The sequence below is a fragment of the Mya arenaria genome, chromosome 14, assembly GCF_026914265.1.
Source record: "Mya arenaria isolate MELC-2E11 chromosome 14, ASM2691426v1".
NCBI lineage: Eukaryota > Metazoa > Mollusca > Bivalvia > Myida > Myidae > Mya > Mya arenaria.
The window spans coordinates 48,684,116-48,709,715 of record NC_069135.1 but is presented as its reverse complement, the minus strand read 5'-3'; the positions used below and the strand labels follow the sequence as shown (position 1 = coordinate 48,709,715).

General features: G+C 34.3%; 2 protein-coding genes across 8 annotated transcripts in view; one reads left to right on the top strand and one right to left on the bottom strand.

Annotated features, from left to right (window-relative positions):
- Window positions 1–22,902, bottom strand: part of LOC128217844 (EGF domain-specific O-linked N-acetylglucosamine transferase-like) — a 44,915-nt gene extending 22,013 nt beyond the window's left edge. Inside the window, exons 1-6 of one of the 5 annotated variants that reach the window (XM_052925257.1) lie at window positions 22,866–22,902; window positions 12,550–12,712; window positions 12,267–12,364; window positions 7,353–7,461; window positions 5,432–5,529; window positions 4,512–4,616 (exon numbers count right to left, since the gene is read on the bottom strand). In XM_052925257.1, the coding sequence (XP_052781217.1) occupies window positions 4,512–4,616; window positions 5,432–5,529; window positions 7,353–7,461; window positions 12,267–12,364; window positions 12,550–12,711 (572 nt within the window). In that variant the 5' untranslated portion in view covers window position 12,712; window positions 22,866–22,902. Of the gene's footprint in view, window positions 1–4,511; window positions 4,617–5,431; window positions 5,530–7,352; window positions 7,462–12,266; window positions 12,365–12,549; window positions 12,713–13,847; window positions 13,856–14,943; window positions 15,131–22,494; window positions 22,586–22,865 lie in introns of those variants that run through there. The other 4 variants (XM_052925254.1, XM_052925256.1, XM_052925255.1 and 1 more) reach the window with 4 other exon arrangements.
- A 51-nt stretch (window positions 22,903–22,953) lies between these two features.
- Window positions 22,954–25,600, top strand: part of LOC128217843 (orphan steroid hormone receptor 2-like) — a 51,265-nt gene continuing 48,618 nt past the window's right edge. For all 3 annotated transcript variants that reach the window (XM_052925253.1, XM_052925252.1, XM_052925251.1), the window contains exon 1: window positions 22,954–23,044. The gene's annotated coding sequence lies outside the window, so the exon portion shown is untranslated. The remainder of the gene's footprint in view (window positions 23,045–25,600) is intronic.

The window sequence follows — 25,600 nt, the reverse complement described above, 5'->3', positions numbered from 1 at the left end:
GTTGGTGAATTGGTATCAGACAATTTGCAGCCAAGACAACACAGTGGAGTGATGGCTGATTCCTAAAACTCTAAATGGCAAATAAATTTACCGAAAATAGTTGATTTTTTATGTCACTTGTCTACTATAACATGCATTTACAATCATAAAGAGTGATTAATGAAAATATGAAGTGAACTTGTCAGATAAAACAAAAACAAATGTGCACACACTTACATATTGACTTGACTTCAAAATAGAAAATCATAGAGGATACATCATAGCTTTTGCTTTTCTGTGTGTGTTTTTTCCCGACCAAAAAATAAAATTCCAGAAATGTAATTTTATTTTTATTTTTATTTCCTCCTCCTACGACACTTTACAACTCTGGCCGTTCGTTAAACATATAATTAAATAAAAAAGGCCTAAACATATATTCTTAACTTTTAATATGTAATTAGACAATTAGTTAATTTTTCAACTGCGCACCAAAACCCTGAATCTGAATACACAAGCTAATGCATCAGTCAATTGTAACCATGCCGCCCCCCCCCCCCCCCCCCCCCCCGGTCCTGGAATAGTGAGGACTTTTATTTTCGGTCCAGCCAACCCCTGCTAAATTCCCCGCCCTGCGGAGATAATCTGGTGGTTAAGTCTCCACCAAATGCACCCGCACCCAAGGGACATTAGGTTAACCCCCATCCACACTGTATTTTCCGGGAAGACCCGGCACTGCGGGGCCTACTGAAAGGTAAAAACATGGCCCATTTTGACGGCTATCCCCGGTATACCCCCGGATGTGGGAGCCGTGGTTTCAATTGACTGGTGCATAATGATCCTTGTGATCCAATCTCATGCCAAGACGATTTCTGTTCTAACATTGCCAGGTTAGTTATTCTTAAGCATAAAAAAACCTGGACAGTATTTGAGAAAGACTGTTAAATCTTCATTACTTCACTATTCCACAACATTGGGTGATAATGGAACTTTATTGAATATTTTGATTTTAATTTTGTTCCCTAAACGCCACAAGTCAACTGATTAATACAAATCAATTCAATTCTATCTCCGCAATATTCGGCACTGCATTGTTAAATAAAACTCAAAAGTTACACTTGTAAATTATATAACCAAATACCTTTCCCTCAAATATTTCACAAATTTATATTGATATCTCTATGCATACTGTATCTCTGACTGATTATTGATTTTCATTCTTGGCTAGAAAACAAAAAGTGAGCACAAAGCGTCTTCAGAAAAAGAACTTGTAAAGTATGCACCAGTCAATTGTAACCACGCCCCCCCCTCTGGGAACAGCTGCAGGTACTTTGACTTTCGGTCCAGCCAGTCCCCGGTAAAATCCCTGCCCTGCGGGAACAAACTGGTGGTAAAAGCCTGTGAATAACCCCGCACCCCGGGGATCTAAGGTAAGAGCAATTTCCTGATATAATTTGCGGGAAGACAAAACCACCGCAATCTCCCGGCATTGCGAGGACACTAGTTCTGGCTTCCATAACTTTAATGTTGATATTTATTTTTTTATGTTTACAACACATTGAACAAGTCCAAAAAGGTAATATATAATGTGTTCGCTGAAGTTATTTAGCTACGAGGACACCTGAAAGGTTAAAACACAGCCCTCCTCCCCCCCTGGTATATCCCCAAGGGGCCGTGGTAAACAATTGACTGGTGCATTATACAAGAGGAAATTAAAATTGAGCAGGCAAGATTGTTTTACAAATGGCGATGGTTTATCACAATGTCATTGAACAAAATGTACTTACACTGAGAATGGCTCCAAGACTTTTCTATGCACACAGGTAAACAATCATCTTATTCATAAGCCAGATGCTGTGCACATATTCATACATTTGGCTTCATTTAGAATGAAACTTCATAAATAAGCAGGGCTTCTAAAAACCGGCAATTTGCCGGTCTGGACCGATTTTGACCAAGTCAGACCGATTACAGTATCAAAAAGTGTACAAAAAATCGGTCCAAAATTTTCGCATGTTTTTATAATTTTGGTCCAAAACGACTAAGTCAGTAAAAATTGTAGAAATTGTAATACACAAACATTCTTGGGTCATTCACACATTCAAAATTACCCCCAATAAAAGTGTCCTAGTTACCATCAGACCAATGCGACCAGCTGCTTTTTCCGCTACGCTGAACACTCTGTTATCTGTTAATTAGAAGGCGTTTGCAATCGGTCCAATCACGTGTATTGGTAGGTTGCAGAAGACACAATTAAACAAATTATGTGTTAATTATTTGCTTGCAGCTATCCTGATTAAGTGTTAAAATCGATCCATATTTTCACAGGGCAATATCTGCTATGTCGCCGTCGATCATTACATGATATATCCGTTTGGTGATTACCAAACATTATACATTACGTCAGTGAACCCCCAGATGCAGCTTGAGAATGCAGATATCGTGAGTATCGCTATGAACTAGGCCACAAGTGCCCTAGTCCAAAAACCTCTTTACAATAATGAAGGTCTGTAAAACTGGAGTTCAATTTTAAATAAAGTTTTGTCCATACATGTTTATATATACATCATATTAATAATTTCTTACACCAAAAGGACTGCACATAGAGTATCCTGTGAATATTTGTGTGCATACATCAATACATGAATATGTGAATATATGAATATATACACGTAGATATCACAATGTGCGCTAGAATATTTGGAAGCCAAAACTTGTCACCAAATCTGATTAAATTAATAAAACAACTGAGACAGAAACAAAACATGAATATTATGAGAAACGAACGGCTTATAAAATGTAAACATTTCTGTATAATTGCTCCGATTAACGGCACAAAATACTTGAGAAACAGTTGCCTTACCTAGCACATATGCCATCTGAATCATAGTCATTATAATAATGGTATACATACTGTAACAGGTATGCATGTACATAAAAGTAATATACATGTGCAAGGTAAATTCTATGTCAGATTTACAATGAGAGAATTGCTCCCATTTGTTCAAAATTGCTGAAAGAATTTTAATTTCAGTGAGATTTTTAATAGGAAATGGATAATGCAGTGATAAAACAATGCTGAACAGTAATTATATTCATGATAATATCAATTATTCATATATATACTCACGGCTTTTTCTGCCCATTTTGGGAAAAAGACCCTAGACATTTTGGGAAATTTTGCGTCGTGAAAATGCCGAAATTGGGAAATTTTACAGTTAAAAGAAAAAGCTGTCTAGTCTCCTGCCATTCAGGAAATGGTTTAATATTAGTTTATTTTCCCCTTAAAAGACCCCAAAAATATCAATCCTTTGGATGTAAATATCTATTGCAATAAATCATGACAGAATTTATTAGGATGTTGAAAATGACCAGTACAGGTAAAAAGACTTTATATATTATATTTTTGATTGGGATTTTTTTCTGAAGATTGGGAAAAATATCTTATATTTTGCTTTGGGAATGGGTCCAATAGTCGGACCCATGGGTACTATAGAAAAAGCCCTGATACTTCTTTGACTAGAATAAAACACTAAATAAACTAACATTACAGTTATATTCAAACAACTTTTAATCACTTAGGCAAATGTTTACATACCCTGCACATCAAAAAAATCTTTTTTTTTCTTTATGTAAAAAATCATGAAATATAACAAAAATTGTGCAATCTTAAGGTTTATACCCAAAACAAATAACTCAGTGAAAGTTAATTGTAAAGATAATACTTTGTGAGGTTTTCAGAAAGATTTCAATATATCTACTCTTCTTAAATGCAGATTAAAACCTGAGTAAATGAAACTAATCTGGGTCGTAAAAACGCTTAAAAACAAGTGCATAGACAATATTCATGAAAATAATCGATAAGGCAGACAGTCAACGGCGGCGCCGAAATTCAATAAACAAAATGAGAGGCCATATGCGATGTTGACGCTTTAATTCAATAAAAAACAAAATCGAAAAGGCACAAAATGCAAAAAACTGAGTTCGCAATTATGTATCTTCAATGCAATTTAGACCATTCTATGCGAGACATCGCATAAATCGCTCACTAGAATTATCCCTGAATGTGTAGTTACATATATTTATAAATGTAATTTACATTAATTTAGTTTGTACGGATGAGATATTTGTTAAATCTTTCACTGTAACAAAAAAAATTAACAAATTTTTTTAATTTCATTATATGCCAAAAATGGATTTAAAATGACAGTTTATTGCATTTTTTCAGAAACTGCGGCAAATTGTATGTGAATGTTACATCATTCAGGAAATGACTTTGTTGTGTCCCAGCCCTGTGCAAAAACATTTTACGGACAATTTCATAAAGGATAAATACTGTACCGAGAGAGGGTGCATCCAGATCCCCACTGGGAGGACGGGCATGCATTTGTTTTTTGTTTTTTTAGCTATGCCCCTACAATCACCAGATAACATCAGAACTCTTTTACAGTTGGCTCAATCCCTTCACCACTTCTTTTAAATAAATTCATAACCGATAAACCAGTAAATCCTTGCTGCATTCAAATATAACTCACCATGACTGTAAGGCATATTTATGCTCACTCTGTGCCTTCAGACCGGCAGAGTTTAAGGTGCAATGCCCACCAATTTCTCCAGATCGTAAAAAATCTTCAGTAAATCTGGAAACAAAAATTAACGTACATTGGTATTCAATATATATAAATGTCAGGTTTTTCTAAACAGTTTATCTCAAACTAGATAGAGACTGTATAGAGAATCAGAAATCTACTCCCGACAAAGTTGAGTGTGAGATGTTTTAATGTCATAGGTGGCTGCCCCTTGACCAAGAGGTCAAGGGTTAATATCATACAAGGTCAGATTTTCTCGTTGACCCTCTGAAGGACATTAATACTGGCTTTATACAGGAAACAGACTGGAAATGATTTAAATCAGCCCTCTTCGTGATTCAAGTTGCAATAAATAAACTAACAGTGATTTAAAGCTGCCTTCTCACAGATTTACCGTTTTGACAACTTTTTATTAATTTGTCTTGGTACGAGCCAGTTTATTCGAAAATGCATGGAAACAAGTGATATAATTCTGCTGACAAAAGGTCAGATCGCAGATTTTCATATTTCTGTTAAAAAATTACTAAGTTACTAACCATTTAAGGAAAATGCATAAAACATCAATTTTGAACTTAAATATGAAAATCTGCTTTCTGAATTTTTGTCAGCAGTCTTATATCACTTGTTTCCTTGCATTTATTTTCACTCAACCATTTAATTGAAAAATAAAGGGATTATATTTTTTAAATAAATAAAAGCACATAAAATTACTTTGACTTTCTCTGACAAACAACCTCCGACAAGTAACCAGACTGCATTAGGCTACATTTGGCCCTATGTCAGTTGTCTTTACTGCCAGCGATATTTTACCATTAATCAGCTATGAAAACAACACAAATCTTAAATAGAGTGTGAGAACTTCTTACTGGTCATTAGCCGAAAACTCCGTCCTGCGGAAATCCAGGTAAATGTTTTTGGCGCGACAATAACGGGCATATTTGGCACATTCTAGTAGAGAATCGTCCTGAAATATACACACACAAATAAAAAAAGCAAAAGGAAAAAGACAATTGACATGGCAAATCAGATTCATACACACATGTACCAAGTAATTTTGAACTTCATACACACATGAAAGTAGTTCCAAAATTCATACACACATTTACCAAGTAATTTTAAACTTCATGCACACATGTACCAAGTTGTTCCAAAATTCATACACACATGTACCAAGTAGTTCCAAAATTCATATGGTATTCATGTACCAAGTACTTTTGAACTTCATACACACATGTACCAAGTAGTTCCAAAATTCATATGGTATTCATGTACAAAGAAATTTCAAAATTCATAGTATATACCTGTACCAAGTAGGTCTGAACCTCATATTCTATACAAGCACCAAGCAGTTCCATACATGAACCAAATAGTTCTATACATTTACCAGTAGTTCAGAACATCATATTATATACATGTACCAAATACTTACAAACTGTTCTAAAAGCAAGAACGTTTGTTTTCTTATTTCATAAAAGATTTCAACAGATATAGTAGGAATGGCAACAAGGAGTAAAATTGGTACTCGAGTACTTGGACAATCTTCTTATCGAGTACTCGGGTACTTGATTACTCGGATAACTTGAATTGGTTTTCAGGAAAGACAAGTTCGTGTATACATGTACTGTGTGCGTTGGTCGTAATATTGGCCATTCTCATCTTTAAATAAGACTGTCATTATGTACCTTAACAGATAAATCAATTAAAAGAAAACAAATGTTGTTTCTTGCTTTTAATTTGTCCTTTTCATTTCATTTTATACATACATTTGTACTACAATATAAATGGAAAGTAAAACTAGGATCTTATTCGAGCGTCGAGATGATCGAGACTATACTCAATAATGAACAACATTCAGAATTACAATGAACGAAAATTATTTATAAATGTGTTTAGTTGTTTACTCTTCGAAATAATATTTGAAATGACAGTTTTTCATACTGAAGTGGTGGTGTGTAAGCTTATTTATACTTGCACTCGGGCCTTGCCCATTCGGTGAGTGCTCCGTTAAGATTGTTAGTCATTTTAGGTTTTTTGGAGCATAGTGCACAGACAGAATGTAACCCTGATTAGAGCAACCCTGGTTCTTAAACATGCATCAATGTATAGCACTGTCACAGGGGACCCCCATTTAACCTCCCTCCCGGAAGACAATTAGTATTTTTTAATGATGCAACAGGGGATCGAAGCTGTGACCCCTGGATTGATAGTCAAGTGTGCTACCACTAGACCATGGGTCAGCCACCTTCATACTGAAATAATTACTATACTGAAATGTTACTAAATTGCTCGTCAACGTCCATTGTTTGGTGAAAACTTTGTAATTGGTAAACAATAAAATTGTGAAGGACTATGTACCGCTATCAAAACTTCGCTTTTTGACATCAGTGCTCTTTGCAAATAAGGGACCTTTGTTGACAGTTTGCAACTCTCATGACAACTGACAATCAATTTATTAGGGTCAATAATGTACACAGCGGGGATTAGAGCGACTTTAAATTGTTTTTTTGAAACGCGCCAGATCGGATACTTATGATTGTAAATCATGTATTTTTTTCGAGTACTCAAGTAGAGATTTGGTTCTCGGGTACTCGGATGATTGATCGAGTACTCATTGCCATCCCTAAAATAAAGTGATTGAAATAACATGTGATATTGGATAACTTTTTCTATTGTTTATTTTTTTCAGTCCATTTTAAGTGTTTTTATGTCATGTGTTTTCTTTAAAATGTTTCTATGTTTGGACCTAGATATTAACATTTTGTAAGCAATATTTAACCCAGGTCTCACCTCAGTTTGGGGAGCACAGTAGACATTTGTCTCTTTACGTCTCTCGAGAACGTAGCCAAAGTCGGCTCCCTTCCAGAACTGATCCAATTGGTCTTCCTTCGTGTGAGCCCTTAAATGATATCAAATAACTGGTAGTAGGCTTACTGGTGCACACAATTGATCATAAGCAGTCATAGATCGCTACCTGAGAAACTACACATGTAGGACCAATGAAGTACCAATGACCCCTCACACAAGTGACACCAAAGCAGTTAATTACAACTATTCAAAATATGAAGCAACATTGTAAAATATTTTTCTTTACAAAGACAATCATCTATTAGAGTCTTGAAGACACCAAAATACTAATGACCTTTATTCGTTAATTGTTGTGTTTTTACAAATGATTGTATCGACATTTTATCACGACCTTATTTCAGAATCTGCCTTCACAATTTAATAATTGTTTTTTTTTAAACAAATCTGTACAAAACACAAATTATACGATGATGATGATTACCCCAGCATACCGCCATGACACAGAACAATGATAAGTGATTCAGGTACATTATTATTAAAATACATGGTTTATGATTATTTCAAGGAAATTATTCTTGCCTCATGTTCAATGCAAAATACGTCTCCATTCAACATAGCAATCACTTGTGCCGAGTCATGAAACTGTGGAGGAGATTTGCAAAACATCCAACCATATAAGTATTTCATCCATGCCAAAGGATAAGTCAAAGGGCAAAAAACTCCAAGATGAGTGGGCCATGGCTCATAAAAGGTATGTTGGAAGTCATGAAAATTAGGTTTTCTAAAACAGGGCCTAAAAAAAATACATTTGGTTCGGGTTACCCGACACTACCTACAATGTCTACTCTACAAACTAATAGCCTAAAGAAACAAGCGTGATCTATGTTTTTCTACTCTCAAATTTTTCTCAATACGCGATCTCTGTATTCCTACCCTCAAATCTTTCTCTGAAAGTGATCTCTGTATTTCTACCCTCAAATCTTTCTCAATATGTGATCTCTGTATTTCTACCCTCAAATCTTTCTCTGAATGTGATCTCTGTATTTCTACCCTCAAATCTTTCTCAATACGCGATTTTTGTATTTCTACCCTCAAATCTTTCTCAATACGCGTTCTCTGTATTTTACCCTCAAATCTTTCTCATACGCGATCTCTGTATTCCTACCCTCAAATCTTTCTCAGTATGTGATCTCTGTATTTCTACCCTTAAATCTTTCTCAATACGCGATCTCTGTATTTCTACCCTCAAATCTTTCTCAATATGTGATCTCTGTATTTCTACCCTCAAATCTTAGCAATATGCGATCACTGTATTTTTACCCTTAAATCTTTCTCAATACGCGATTTCTATATTTCTACCCTCAAATCTCTCTCAAAATGCGATCTCTGTATTCCTACCCTCAAATCTTTCTCTGAAAGTGATCTCTGTATTTCTTCCCTCAAACTTTTCTCAATACTTGATCTCTGTATTTCTACCCTCAAATCTTTCTCAATATGTGATCTCTGTATTTCTACCCTTAAATCTGTCTCAATATGTGATCTCTGTATTTCTACCCTTAAATCGTTCTCAGTATGTGATCTCTGTATTTCTACCCTCAAACTTTTCTCAATACTTGATCTCTGTATCTTCTACCCTTAAATCTTTCTCTGAATGTGATCTCTGTATTTCTACCCTTAAATCTTTCTCAGTATGTGATCTCTGTATTTCTACCCTCAAATCTTTCTCAGTATGTGATCTCTGTATTTTCTACCCTTAAATCTTTCTCTGAATGTGATCTCTGTATTTCTTCCCTTAAATCTTTCTCAGTATGTGATCTCTGCATTTCTACCCTCAAATCTTTCTCAGGATGTGATCTCTGTATTTCTACCCTTAAATCTTTTTCAATATGTGATCTCTGTATCTTCTACCCTTAAATCTTTCTCTGAATGTGATCTCTGTATTTCTACCCTTAAATCTTTCTCAATATGTGATCTCTGTATTTCTACCCTCAAATCTTTCTCAGTATGTGATCTCTGTATCTTCTACCCTTAAATCTTTCTCTGAATGTGATCTCTGTATTTCTACCCTCAAATCTTTCTCAGTATGTGATCTCTGTATCTTCTACCCTTAAATCTTTCTCAATATGTGATCTCTGTATTTCTACCCTTAAATCTTTCTCAGTATGTGATCTCTGTATCTTCTACCCTTAAATCTTTCTCTGAATGTGATCTCTGTATTTCTACCCTTAAATCTTTCTCAGTATGTGATCTCTGCATTTCTACCCTCAAATCTTTCTCTGAATGTGATCTCTGTATTTCTACCCTCAAATCTTTCTCAGTATGTGATCTCTGCATTTCTACCCTCAAATCTTTCTCTAAATGTGATCTCTGTATTTCTACCCTTAAATCTTTCTCAGTATGTGATCTCTGTATCTTCTACCCTTAAATCTTTCTCAATATGTGATCTCTGTATTTCTACCCTCAAATCTGTCTCAGTATGTGATCTCTGTATCTTCTACCCTTAAATCTTTCTCTGAATGTGATCTCTGTATTTCTACCCTTAAATCTTTCTCAGTATGTGATCTCTGTATTTCAACCCTTTAATCTTTCTCAATATGTGATCTCTGTATTTCTACCCTTTAATCTTTCTCAGTATGTGATCTCTGTATTTCTACCCTTTAAATATTTCTCAGTATGTGAGAACTTGTTCCAAATTGTCACACAACAATGTCCCCTAAGGTCACATTGCATTGTGTTTAGAATGTAGCATCGAATGTCAAACTTCATGCATGCCATACCTAAAATCTCCCGCAATCAAAAAGCTGGCATCCAGAGATTGATGAAAGACCGAAGAACCTGACAAAATCAACTAATAGAACTATAGTAGATTATGAATCCTTCTCTTCAAAACTGTATTCCCTCCTTGGTGAGTTTGCAACTGAGAAAAAGAAGAAAGTCAACAAATCTTCTCACCCATTCTGGTGGAATGAAAATGTAATGCATATAAGAATAACTTGATTTACTGGAGGATACAGTTTAAATCAAGATGCAGTGTTGGAGGTTGTTAGTACATATTTGTTTTAATTCAGTGAATAAAGCTGTGACTTAGTAATTGAATAGTCAGAGTGAACAGGTTTGAATTTACAAAATCATCAAAAGAATAATGGGACATTTACAATCAAATGAAAACAGAACACCAACAACTCTGTTCTTCCCTTCATAGATCAATAGCAATAACAACTGTTGACAATGTCATTTGTTGCAGAAAGTGTTCCTCAGCACTCAGATCTAGACAGTTTTAATGACTCGTTTGAAAACAACATCAGAACAGCCTATGAAAGACCATGAATTAAATGAAAACAACATGACCAATAGAGATATTGTAGTGGAAAAGCTAAATTCTGCAATCAAAATATTAAAAGAAGGCATGTCTCCTGGACTAGACTCTGTACACCCAGATATGTCAAACTAGCTGCCAAATGGCAATATTTTTGAGCCCTTAAGAAACTATTTGTATTGGAAAACATTATTTCTGATTCAGTAAAAATTCCTAGAGTTTTGACACATCTTGTGTTGTTATTTTTAGTAAAATTTAGTATCTGGCTAAATGAAATAAGATTCTTAAAGTGTTACTCTTATTCAAAATCGTTACATACACATGTTTAACAAACTTCATTATTGACTAATAAATCTTTAACTACTAACTTAAAGAATGCATTTACTGAAAATATTAATAACTGATTCATACATGCCATATTTTCTGGAGACCATTCAGGGGGATTTGTTCAGAAAGACTGAAATTTAGGGAGATTTTGGTAGTATTCAGGGGGATTTTTTTAGCAGGTTTAAGTTGGCGAAATTTCAAAGTATTTTTAGACGCAAGTGCGAAAAAATGTATTCACATATATTTTGCTATGAAAACCTCTTACTTTTTCATTATACAGAATTATTTTATGTCATGATTTATCATATTCTTATGATACACTGTCATGTCATACTGTAAATTAAATTTTCCTTCCTCCAAAGTCTTTTAAAAAATTCTGCTTAATACTATCAGCTTTGATGACGTTCAGACACTAAGAGAATGGAATGAATATTATTAATTTCTTCCTTTTCCAAAATAGTAATATTTCTTTGCCTTTGATTTTTATTTTTTTATTTTAATTCCGGGGGATGGATCGAAATTCCTGGGGATTTTTCCCCCCCCGCCGGGAGATATGGCATGTATACTGATTACAAGATTGTAACCGTGTATTTAATAGCAGAAAGCGCAAAAATATTAAATGATTGGTGAATGCTAAAAGATTTACTGTGGTCTACTATAGTCTCATAAGGTAGAAATACCGTGATTTATGCTCATTTCTTTCAAATTTAACTCGGTATCCTTCATAAGAACCATCATTTTTGACATTTATTCATCCTTTTTGGAATATTAAAACACTATTATTGATTGTGGTAAATCTTATCTTGGAGTAAGAGTGCATCTTTAAGCATTGAAGCCATTTATTTTGCCGAAGAACTTCATTGGTGTCTTCAATAAAAAAATAAACTAAAACAAACATATGTTGTTATTGATTAATTATTACAATTTCGAAAAGTAACGACCTGTCCTGCAAACTTATGTACTCATTTTTAACCTACCTCTAAATAGAGAGCTCACAGTTGACCGCCATTTTCTTTGAGTAAAACAAAAACAGATACCGCGAAAGTCGATAATTGTCCGTTGAGCTTGAACATTTTTACAAATTAGGAAGAATTTTAGCATTTTAGATTTGCTTAAAAATTGACCCCGTCTTATAAGCGAGTCGAAACAAAAAGCACCAGATTTCATGGGCAAAGTTAGGGGGCCGTCTTATAAGCGAATCGCCTTATAGTCGAGAAAATACGGTATAGATAGTTGAACAATGTAAATCTTACCATCCTCTGCTAGGATCGGGACATTCTGGCCGTGACAGTCGCTTTTCTAAGGCACAGTCCGACTCGTACCCCCAACAAAGGTCTTCTGTCAATGCCGCCTGTGTAAAAGAGATATAAGTTCCTAACTCAAGTATCAAATATGTGATTATATGACCTCATAAGAGTTAAAATAGTTAAAAAATTGCACCAACAAATTTTCATTGAATGATAAAGATCAATCAGTTCATAATTGCCAGTATGCCTACTGTAAACATTTCACTTGATCATGGAAGCAGTACATAACCTTGTAAGGACAAGCCCCATCCTGCCTGCAGGTGTCAGCCAGTCCTGGGTTGTTCTTGAAGAAGTAGGGCACATGAAGGTCAGGCAGTTCAAGGTCACTCCAGTTGTAACCATTGCAACTGTACATAAACACCATCAGTAGCCACCCGCCCTGCCATCGCATTCTGTTGGGAAAAAAACTAGGGTGAAACTCCTCATTTCTAATTAAAACATGCAAACAAAATCTCAAGTGCACAGCTCCATCACCTGAACAACATTTTCCTAGTTTCATGACTCTAGTTTTGGAGTTTTGATGACACAAGTCAAGAAATACCAATTTTGCTGATTCAAGGGCCATTACTCTTGTTTAACTAAGTGCAGCGAGAAATAAAACCCCAAGTGTACAATTTAATCACCCAAAAAGCATTCTTCAAAGCTATCCCGACTCGTAGTAGGATAGTATAGGAGTTTTGAGCGACACAAGTCCAGAAATGCCAATTTTTGCTAAATAAAGGGCCATAACTCTGGTTTTACCATGTGCAGTTGGAAACAAAACCCAAGGTGCACAACTTCATCACCTAAATAACATTTTACCAAGGTTTCTTGACTTACGGTAAAATAGTTTTAAAGTTTTGAGTGACACAAGTACAGAAATGCCAATATTTGCTGATTCAAGGGTCATTACTCTAGTTTTACTAAGTGCAGTGTCAAAAGCGTACTACTTCACTATCTCAACAACATATCCCTAAGAATTCATGACTCTTGGTCATATAGCTTTTGATTTTTTAGTGACACAAGTCCAGAAATGCCAATTTCTGCTGATTCAAGTGCCATAACTCTGGTTTTACTAAGTGCAGCGGGAAATGAAGCCCCAAGTGTACGACTTCATAATATCAGCAACATTCCCCTAAGCTTTCATGACTCTTGGTCATATAGTTTTTGAGTTTTGAGCAACACAAGTCCAGAAATGCCAATTTTTGCTAATTAACAGGTCATAACTCCAGTATAACTAAGTGCAGCGCAAAAACGAAACCCCAGATACAATACTTCATCTAAATAACATTCCACCAAGTTGTTTGACTCTATGTGAAAATGTTCTGGAGTTTTGAGTGACACATGTTTGCATTATACTTACAGACAGATAAGAGCAAATCAATATGCACCCCCTTTTAGTGGGGTCATAAAGACAGAACTGTGGTCCAAACAGCACTACAATCATTTAAAATGTTATAGTTCTTAAAAACAAAGCTTTTGTATAAAACTAAAATACCTGTAACACATAGTGCTGAGTACTAATCTTTAAAAAGTTTTAAAAATTACCTCTTAAAGCTAAACAATGATCGAAAAACTGCAGAGCACATCGTATATATACATCAAGTTATGCACAGTTGTCACTTTAACACACTTGAACAAGTTATAAAACAATATTCAATTTAAATTCTTCCTTTTTTAAAACACTGCCATAATTGCATTCAAATTCATGCTCATTTTTTATCACTACCAAACTATCTCATTTATAATGTCACAGCTTGTAAACTCTTTTCATCATAAAATATTACATGCACAATTTTTCAAGGTATCAATATTGGAAAGATAACTACCAAAAATGTGATGATTTATCAGCTTTAAAGTCTGAACCACCATAAATCAGTGTTAAAGCTGCACTCTCACAGATTGAACATTTTAACAACTTTTTTTTATATTTTTGTCTTGGAACGAGCCAATTTTTGCGAAAGTCCATGTAAATCAGTTATATAAGACGGCTGGCAAAAAAATAGATCGCAGATTTATATATTTAAGTACATATTTAATTGTTTTATGCATTTTTCTTTAACCGTTAGTAACGGTTTAAGCCATAAAACATTAATTTTCGAATGGAAATATGCAAATCTGCGATCTGATCTTTTGTCAGCAATCTTTTATTATTGGTTTGCAGCTATAAACGCAAAAATTTGCTCTTTCCAAGAAATTTTTTAAAAATGTTGTAAAAATGGTATATCTGTGAGAGTGCAGCTTTACATTCAAGTTCTAATTTTAAATATTTTTGTCAATGTATATATGAATGAAAAGCAATTAAGAAATTGTTTATTCCAGTTGATTTTAAACTCTTGATTTTGATAAAATTACTGAAAGTGGGTGATTTAAATCATGATGGATGAAGACAATAATACACAATTATGTACATGACGTAGATATTACACATGTATATTAACATGTATAATTTTTAAATATTTTTGCTAATGTATATGAATGAAAAACAATTAAGCAATCATATATTCAAGTTGATTTTAAGACTCTTCATTTGATAAAATTACAGTAAGTGGGTGATTAAATCATGATGGATGAAGACAATAACACATTTATAATTATGTTCATGACGTAGATATTACACATGTATATTAAAATGACTTCCTACCTTACATTTGAAAAGGTCCAATTCATTTTCTTTAACATCCTTTTTTTTTTAGAAAACTAAAGTTAAGTAGGGAAGAATAAAATAACTTTATTACTCTTCCTCTAATTTAAAGGATATTTCAGCTTCTTTACAAATTGATGCTTCACCTAAATTAAAACCACTAAAATATGCCTCATTCAAACCAGCAATTTTCTTGCTCAGATTATTTTTATAATGATATTTGATACACTAAAAAATTCACAGTTTTGAAATTGAAACACTGTGCAGAAATGATATCAAAACTATTCATCAGCGCCCAAAGGGCTGAGATTCATCTCGAAAACATCAATATGTCTTTTTCACCATCAATTTCTCTAAAATGAGGTTTAAGCTATTAGTTATTATAACTAAGACATCTGCCAGCTTTATCAAGTTATAGGATCAACCAGGTGACAAATGAGGCCTCGACTTCAAAGTTTCAGGTCCGTCAGTTCGCCAGCATCCCTGTGTGCTACCATATTTGGTTTAAATAATAGGATTAAATTGATGTTAAAATTTCCTGAACCACAGGTCATTCTTAATTGATGATCCTTTAACTTTTGGCAATATTTGAGTACTTATATTTACTTTCAGTTTCAAGATTGTGGCATTCTCTTTAGGTTTAGGTTTTAACTGATTATATCACATTTTCACCAAAAAAATACACCAGCAGATATCTTTTTAGCAATAAAGTCCAAAAAAAAAATCACATATTTTCTTTCAAAAAAATTCATTCAAAGAATGTCTCTTTACAAGCATATTTTTAAACATAACTAAGTCCAAATTAAGTTCGTTTTTAATTTCAGTGTTGTGTTTTTTGCAACAAATATGGTATAAAAATTGGATGGTGCAAAACAATAAAATGGCCACAGGATAGAAAGTGAGTTTAGTATTCCCACCCACTTTTAATGGCTTGTTCACGCTCCTAGGTACTTAGCCTTACTTTCCTTCGAACGCAATCATAACTAGTCACCCATATCAAAAACCACTTTTTATACAAATCATAAAGTCACATTATTATTATTATCATTTAAAAAAAGCCTCTGAAATATATCTTCCACTTACAACACGGGTTATATCTTTATTGAAAAAGAATCTTTCTCAGAAGCACTTACCTATTATATTTTTTTGTCGACCTTTCAAAAGCAGTTCAACAATATAAATAGAATTGAAACAATAACAAAAGTGCCCTTTTTCAGCAAAGGGGGATAACTGGACCTCTGTTTTTGTCAGAGTGATTGTCAAAATGATTGTAATAAAATCTTTTCTGTATTTAATGGTCATGCTACTATAATGTTTGTGAGAAATTAAACAACTGATGTTACAGAGACAGCATGCTTGACAATTTCTCCGCTTTTAACCAGAATCTTAAGTCAAATAACAAAGGGCCATCACTTCCATAATATGCAAGATAATTATCTGACCTGATTAGAGTTCAGTATTTTGGATCAATTTGAGATTGCATAAAATTTCAACGCACATCAAGTAGTTGCTGAGATATTGACTTATACAGGCTTACAAGAAAAACCTTAACCAGGATGTTTTAAGTGGAATAATGAAGGATTATTTACAAAATGGAGTTATGGACAAATGAAAATCCTTGCATCAAGTTCCAATCCAATCAGTTAAGAGATGGTGAGTACTTGACTCAGGGCTCATCCTACCAGGCGACTTAAGCGATTAAGTCGCCCTGCCCGCGGCGACTTCGCTATTTTCTAAGATCAAAGCGAAGTTAACTTCGCCGACTTTTTCAGAGATCAATAAACGATATCGCTCTTAAATACACCCGACATCGTTTAAAACTACTGCTTGTCATAACAAAGCGACTCCGCCTCCCGTCTGTCAGTGCGATTGACAAATAGCCAATCGTGTTAAACCTAGTATATTTGCTCCATATACTTCGGCCAATGAGAACGCTTAATTTATTTAATCGAGGCATGTGTTTGCACCATTGAATTTGTGTACATGCACTACGTCATCGATGTAATAAAATTGTAAGGGATTCATATTTACACTTGCCGTTGTTTGTTAATGTCAATTAGTGCTAAATAGGATTTATACTTGATAACAATAATGGTTTAAATGATGTGCACTGATGACAAATGAACTTAATTGGGTGTGATTACTGCGAAGTTAGCGAGAAGAAGGGCAAGTGCGAATCACACTTCCAGGTTTGTTGTTTTTATTTCAGAAATGCTTTCATTATTATTTATTCTTCGATTGGTTAACATCAATATTCTATATATGAGATATTTTGCATTCTGTTCAATAGTAATCATGCTTTCTACTTGGCTTCTGCGGGATTCCCCAGGCCTGAAACGTAATGCTGACGATGTTGAAAGCGATGACATGATCGACAGTCCAAATAAGAAATCATTCAAAAAGTAAAATTATCAAAATAATTTCAGTTGGTACAAACTTTTTATATGAAATATTTTGTGTATATCAGCCAATCAGCACAAGGCCGCCTTAGAGAACACAGCTCTGCGGTACGAGGAGCCCATAAAGTAAATTGTACTTGCCAAACGGTTCCAAGGATGACAAGCTTTGAGTTGAGCTCCTTAAGACAGCCTACAACCTGGCCAAGTGGGAGCTCCCCAAGGGGTAGTTTCACTGATGATATATTGACTAGTTTTGTTTCGTTTTTACAATTGGTGTCATGTTGTTTGACATAATCTAGTTATGTTTGTATTAGCTTATTTGATTCATTTATGCAGTATTTAATTCTGATATATTTATGTGTGCATGATAGGTTTGCATGAAATAAAATGTTTGAAACTTGCATTGTTTTATTTTTTTAAAGATAATTACAACAAATTAATACAAACTAAAAACAACCAGTACGACCATTTGGGCAACCCCCTCCCACACCCTCCCCCGATCTCACTTCTCCCTAAAATTTCTGTGTAGGATGAGCCCTGTGACTTATTTGTGCTAACATGCAAAACCTTTATCAGAATTTCTGAGTTGAAAAATAAAGGCCCATAACTGCATTATATACAAGATAGAGTTATCTAACTTGATTATTCAAGTAGATTGGGTTGTTGGTAGTCTTTGCATACAGTTTCAAAGCAATACATCAAGTAGGTGCTAAGATATTGGCTTATGCACGCTTACATGCAAAACCTTAGTAAGAATGTCTAAGTGGTATAATAAAAGGCAACACTTTGCATTATATGCAAAATAGAGGAGTTTTCCAGATTGATTAATTAAATAGGTTGGATGGTTTTGAATACGAGTGTTAAGTTTCCATGTACTACATCAAGTAGTTGCTGAAATATTGTCTTTTTTGTGATTAGCTGAATAATAAAGGGCCAGAATTTGAAATATATTCAGGATAGAGTTATGCCACTTAATTCATTAAGTAAATGGTTGTGAACACTTGTTCTAATGCAATACATGAAGTATTTGCTGAGATAAAGACTTAAATGTGGTTACATTCAAACCCTCAACCAAGGAGTGATGCCGACACAGATGCCAGGTTGAGAAGTAAAGCTCTCCTTATTCTTCAAATAGTCAAGCTCAAAATCATAATTAAATTTCCTTTTTCTTGTTTTGAATACATTGTATGATTTTTTGACATCAAAATATAGGGGACATGTACTCAAGCCATCCAGAATTAGAGGACATTTACTACAGCCATACAGCATTAGGGGACATTTACTAGAGCCCTCCAGAATTAGTGGATATTTACTAGAGCCATCCAGAATAAGGTGACATTTACTAGTCAGAAAAATGGGGCATTTACTAGAGCTATTAATGATAAGAGGACATTCACTAGAGCTTTCCAGCATAAGGGGACATTTAATAGAGCCATCCAGAATTAGGGGACTTTTACTAGAGCCATCCAGCAGTACAGGAAATTATAAGAACCATCCAAAATTAGGGGACATTTACTTGAGCCATCCAGCTTTAGGGAACATTAAGGGCCATCTAAAGTTAGAGGACATTTACTATAGCCATCCAGCATCAGAGAACATTAACCTGAGCCATCTAGCTTTAGGAGAAATTTACTTAAGCCATCCAGCATTAAGGAACAAATAGAGCCATCCAGAATTAGAGGACATTTACTAGAGCCATCCAGCATAAGGGGACATTTACTAAAGCCATCCAGCATAAGGGGACATTTACTAAAGCCATCCAGAATAAGGATACATTTACTTGAGCCATCCAGCATTAGGGAACAGTTAGAGCCATCCAGAATAGGGGACATTTACTAGAGCCATCCAACATAAGTGGACATTTACTAGATCCATCCAGCATTTTTTTGATTAAACTAGTATAATTCTATTAATATATGTTTTACATTAAGCCTGCATAAAACACACATAATAATAACAATCATAATATAGTACAAAACTTCTAAACATTTATACACGAGTGCGAAACAGTGGCTCCAGCTCTTTTAGGAGCTGTGTATAAAAAAGAGCCAATGACACTTCCGAGCTAGAGTAAAAGAACGGATATCATCATAAAACGTAAGTATGACTCGTTATTTTATCTAATATCACAATTATGAGGGCTTATTTGAGAAATCGGGGAATGCAGTGCCATATAAATATGTTTAATCATCACACGTATTTCAATTATTTGGTAAACATATTGTTTATGGGGTTATAAAACCGATTCTCCCATCAAACACATGCATGTTTACAAATGAAAGTAGAACATTTTCACCAATTTTCAGCTGAATTTCATTCAAGAACTTTCCATTTAAGATAAAACCAGTATTATCGAGTGCTTTTATTTTGTCAGAAATACAAATGACCGCCTGTTTACCAGAATAAGCATGTTTATACTCTTTTTCTGGGTTGAGCTGGAGCCAAAAGTCAGGGAGCTGGAGCCAAAGCGTGGAGGCTGAGCCAAAACGCTGTATAATAATGCACGTTTTGATGAGAAATATCGGCAAAATCCGAACGCTAAATTCTTTATTAATAAAGATAACTTAATAAAAAAAAAAGTTATATGTATTACTCCTCGATATGTTTCAAGTCAGAAATTCAGATGTGAAGCAAAAACTGGGATCTATTTTGTTCTGTTAGATATATGTTTATCATTTATTTTTAATATACAAGTGGGCGAGGATACTTAAAGGTGTTTATTTCTTTAAGTTATCGTAGTTATAAAGTAAACCTGTGTTGTGATATATTATGATAAATTGATTAAGTTTGACAATATCTGCATCTTAAAAGGGTTAAGGGATTTTGAAAAGTGTTTTAATCAAAGTCGGATGGTAAAGAAAAAATGCGATGAACTTCCATGTACAACTTTTGAACCGTAATGTAAAATATAACATTAGTTTTTCAATGACAAAAAATGTACACTTAACCCAGTTAGTGAATCGTTTTAAGTCTGGCGTTGTGGCAGTACTATCAGGTACCATCACTGTTCCCACAATGCCTAGCAACTAACTTTGATTGGTGTACTAGCGGCTATTTAATTTCTAAGTCGATGTAATTTAGCACATAGTTTACCAGTTTTTCGTCTATCTAATCTTTGTTAAATGACACACTTTCTTTGATCCACCACAATTAATTTATTTTGGAATCTGTTTGGAGTAAAAAACTGGTCAAAAAACAGTAACCATATAATTATATAGATGTTGTGAAAGGATTGTTTAGCTAATCGACATTTCTGAGATTGCAACGCCCGTTATCAGATGAATTGCATTAAATATTCATAAATAAATATATAATGTTACTTTATAAAATACAACAATATCTAAATACTAGTTATAAATACAGAACTTCAACTATTCAAAATATGCCGAGTTGAGTGCATTATTATACAGCGTATTGGCTCAGCCTTCACGCTTTGGCTCCAGCTCCCTGGCTTTTGGCTCCAGCTCAACCCAGAAAAAGAGTATAAGCATGCTTATTTCGGTAAACAGGCGGTCATTTTTATTTCCGACAAAATAAAAGCACTCGATAATACTGGTTTTATCTTAAATGAAAAGTTCTTGAATGAAATTCAGCTGAAAATTGGTGAAAATGTCCTACTTTCGTTTGTAAACATGCATGTGTTTGATGGAAGAATCGGTTTTATAACCCCATAAACAATATGTTTACCAAATAATTGAAATACGTGTGATGATTAAACATATTTATATGGCACTGCATTCCCCGATTTCTCAAATAAGCCTCATAATTGTGATATTAGATAAAATAACGAGTCATACTTACGTTTTATGATGATATCCGTTCTTTTACTCTAGCTCGGAAGTGTCATTGGCTCTTTTTTATACACAGCTCCTAAAAGAGCTGGAGCCACTGTTTCGCACCCGTGTTATACAACCTGTAAGAGAGAGATATCATCAAAGAATGGATATTATCACGCAGACTGAAGAACAAATTTAAGTTTGTGTTTGGTAAAGGATTATGAGGTCAATGCTTGGTGCTTAAACAAACTGTGACCTTTTAAGGCCAGGTCACAACCTTTTGACAGGCGCCACTGATAAGGGTTACATCAAACTTTGTGTCAATATGATAAAACTCTTAGGCCAAACAAAAAAAATAGTTACAGAAGAAAATCTAATGCACTGAACGTTTTTTCTTAATTCAATGCAGTTTTGTATCAGTGATATAACTTTGATGAATGATACATGTAAATACATTTTTTGATATTTTGACAATTACATGAAACAGAAACATAGAAAATTGAACAAATGAAAGTCATTGTGCCTAAAAATAGTTTTCATACATCAAAGCACCTATACATGTATATGTAGGCATTTTCCAGGAAACATGACCTTGGTGCTAAAAGGTCATCAGGCATCAGTTTCATTGAAGGCTATAGGCCATCTAATCAACAAACCTATTGTTGGATAATTTATTGAAATTGATATTTCTGAGTAGTTGAAATTAATCTATTTCGACACTTAAAGCTTTATTGATCAGTTTTAGGCAATGATTATCTGATTTAACACATAAAACTCCCAGTTTTGTTTGTGACACTGGTTTGACATCTTCCTGAGACAAACATAAGTCTGTTGATGTTCGGCAGGTCATATACAGTCAAAAGCTTGTACAAGAAAGTTTTGTGAATTTACATTTTTTACCGTTTATAATATTTGGTTGATAACAAAGACCTTGTGAAATCTTGTTTTCACCCTATGGGTCTGCCCAAAACTCAGAATTCCAGAAAGGTGCAAAATAAGTAAAAGCAACTGGTTCAAATATGGGTCCAATTCAGGCCCTGTCTTCATTGATTGGAGACAGCTTAGGGGTAAGGATCTTATTAGACCAAATAAAAATACCTGTTTTACACATAATAAATATTGACACATTACAACTTTAACTAAAACTAAAATATTTGGTGGAATCTATTAAATTACATTTAATTGTCAAGACAAAGTTTCTGAGTAAACATCATGGGGGTCACGGCTCAACCCTTTGGTATACTGGCCCATTTTGCCCGTTTTCTGGGTGCCGATTTTATTAAGATGAAAATACACTAACAAAATAATTCATGAATCAAGTAAGTCAGTGAAATCAGGAGGGGTGATTTACCACCCCTCTTTATTTCCTAACTTACTTTAATTTGAATAAATCAAACCGGAATATTTTCCAAAATAAAGTCATATTCCTCGTTGGAGTCCAAAATAGAAACGATATTACAAATTTCATTGGGGGAGAAGGTGACACCCTCAGCAATATCAATATGAAATTAATAACAATTAGTAACTTGTAACCTTTTACCGGGATTCTTTTGAACAGACGAATATAAATGTGAACACCGTCGCAACGTGATACCGAAAGTTGTCTTAATTTAGTACATTTTACCAGGAGTTTAACATTATAGGATACTTTAAGGAGTTATATTCAGTTAGTATCTGCTTTAAGATTAATCTGTCCTAAATATTTGCTTATTTCCTGTCTTTGACAAAAATACCGCTATCTGCTGACCTTGGTTTGGCACTTCCGTGTTATGCGCAGAATTTCATGCGCAACCGCAAAGTCATGTGATCGCAGTTTTAACCAATGAAATCATTTTATTCCATTTGTCTGGGCGAGTAGGTCACAACCTCTGACCTTTACACTGTCTAGCACAAATTTGTTAGATTTCTCGACATTTTCTTGATTTGGTAAGTATGCTAATCATTATTTTTACGCGCAAATGCCGTAATTATTAATTTGTATTTGTTTAAGTCTCATGTATCATGTTCTAGGAATGTAAATCGACTGCTTGCTAGTGTTATCGACGAAATGCCGAGTTGTGCGCCATTTCCTCACATTTTTTTCTGAAAACCATTTTTGCTCAAATGTCAGCCACGTTCTCCAGTTTTGTTCACTTTATATCTGGGAATTGTGTTGGAATGATCGTGTTATGCTCAAAGGATGGTTTTCGTTCTACTGTTAAATGAATGGGAACTGGTGAACTGTTCGGTACACGATGACATGGTGGTTTGACCTTTGTTCATTTGTCCCGATGACACGGTCAAAACTGAACTCAAAACAATAAAAGTGCAGTGAATCATTGACATGGTTAAGTGACTTCAATGTTATCTATATATTTAAGATCATTTATAAAAACTTAATAATAATTGATAAGCATCGACTATTGTGGATGCCTAAAATATGTCTTCAAAATTGTGTCAAATGAATATTTTATGCTAATGAGAAAGTGTCTGGTTGATGTAATGGGGTCACTATGTAATTGTCATGGAAGCTTCTGAATAAATTATTGAATTCAAAGGATGAGGTATTACTGTTGGAACATTTTCGTATCCAATCAGAGGCATACATCATTGCCATATGTAAGAATACCCTGGAAAGTAACTGTTGAATTGACAAAACAGCTTTCTAAAAACTTGAGCTTGATAATATTTCATAAATGTTACAAACACTTAAACTTGCCCTATGTTTTCATTGTCATTGCATTCTGGTTGCTTTTATCAATGACTTCTGAATTTACTGCATAAAATTGATTATCTACCAGGACTTGAATTTAAAAAAAAATGAACTCACAAACTTTTGTGACAGCTGAAAATGCCAACTATTTTTGTGATAATGGAATAGAAAGTGGTTGTGTTTCAACACTCCTTTTAATACAGGGATTAGAAAGTAACCATTTTGTTATAAAGGGAGTAGAAAGTAGTGGTGTTGTTATACAGGTAGTAGAAAGTAGGGGTATTGTTTTACAGGTAGTAGAAAGAAGTTACAAGTGTTGTATTACAGATGGTAGGAAGTAGTGGTGTTGTTTTACAGTTGTAGAAAGTAGTAGTGTTGTTTTACAGGTAGTAGAAAGTAGTGGTGTTGTAATACAGGTAGTTGGAAGTAGCAGAGTTGTATTACAGGTAGTAGAAAGTTTTGGTGTTGTATTACAGGTTGTAGAAAGTAGTAGAGTTGTATTACAGGTAGTAGAAAGTAGTGGTGTTGTTTTACAGGTAGTAGAAAGTAGTGGTGTTGTAATACAGGTAGTTGGAAGTAGCAGAGTTGTATTACAGGTTGTAGAAAGTAGTAGAGTTGTATTACAGGTTGTAGAAAGTAGTAGTGTTGTAATACAGGTAGTAGAAAGTAGTGGTGTTGTAATACAGGTAGTTGGAAGTAGCAGAGTTGTATTACAGGTAGTAGAAAGTTTTGGTGTTGTATTACAGGTTGTAGAAAGTAGCAGAGTTGTATTACAGGTAGTAGAAAGTAGCAGTGTTGTATTACAGATAGTAGAAAGTAGCAGTGTTGTATTACAGATAGTAGAAAGTAGTACATTAAGTGTTGTTATATAGAAAGTAAAAAGTAGTGGTGTTGTAATACAGGGAGTAGAACATAGTGGTCTTGTAATACAGAAAGTAAAAAGTAGTTGAATTGTTATAGTAAGTGAAAAAAATGTTTTTGTTTTAATACAATGAGTAGAAACTATCTGTATCATTACACATACAGTAGAACACAGTTGTGTTGTAATACAGAGATTGAAAAGTAGTTGTGTTGTATTGGAGTGGAACAATGTGGTGGTGTTATACAGGGATTGGAACATAGTGGTGTTGTAATACAGGGAGTTGGTGGTGTTTTGGTACAGAGAGTGGAACATAGTGATATTGTAATACAGGGAGTGGATCGTAGTGGTGTTGTAATACAGGGAGTGGAACATAGTGGTGTTGTAATACAGGGAGTGGAACATAGTGGTGGTGTAATACAGGGAGTGGAACATAGTGGTGTTATAACAGGGCTTGAATTTAACTTATTTTGATACTCGCAAATTTTTGCGAGTGCTTAAATTTTTAACTCGCAAAACCAGACACCCACTCGCATTTTTGTAAGGCAAATCTTTGTGTTTGCTAGAAAAAATATATATTGTATGGAAAACAATGATTTAAGGTATAGATTAATTGTTTTAATGAATTATCATGCAATTGTACATTAAACGATATCATCATATATGTAACACTGATCAGGCCAGTATTGGTCTGTGCAAAATATTTTGAAAATGTTCCTTTTGTCATCTGTGTTGATAGTCGGTTTAATGTTCAACTCCCTCTTCCACTTCGAAACATTTATAACGGACGGATTATTTCATTTTGGCTTCTTTTTGGGAACTGATTGATCATCGCCATCAGCCGTCAGCGATTTCTAAGGAACACGCGTAAAAAAACTGTGTGAAGCCGAATAAAATGGCGGCGTTGAAAGGAATTTCGGTGTTTCAAAGA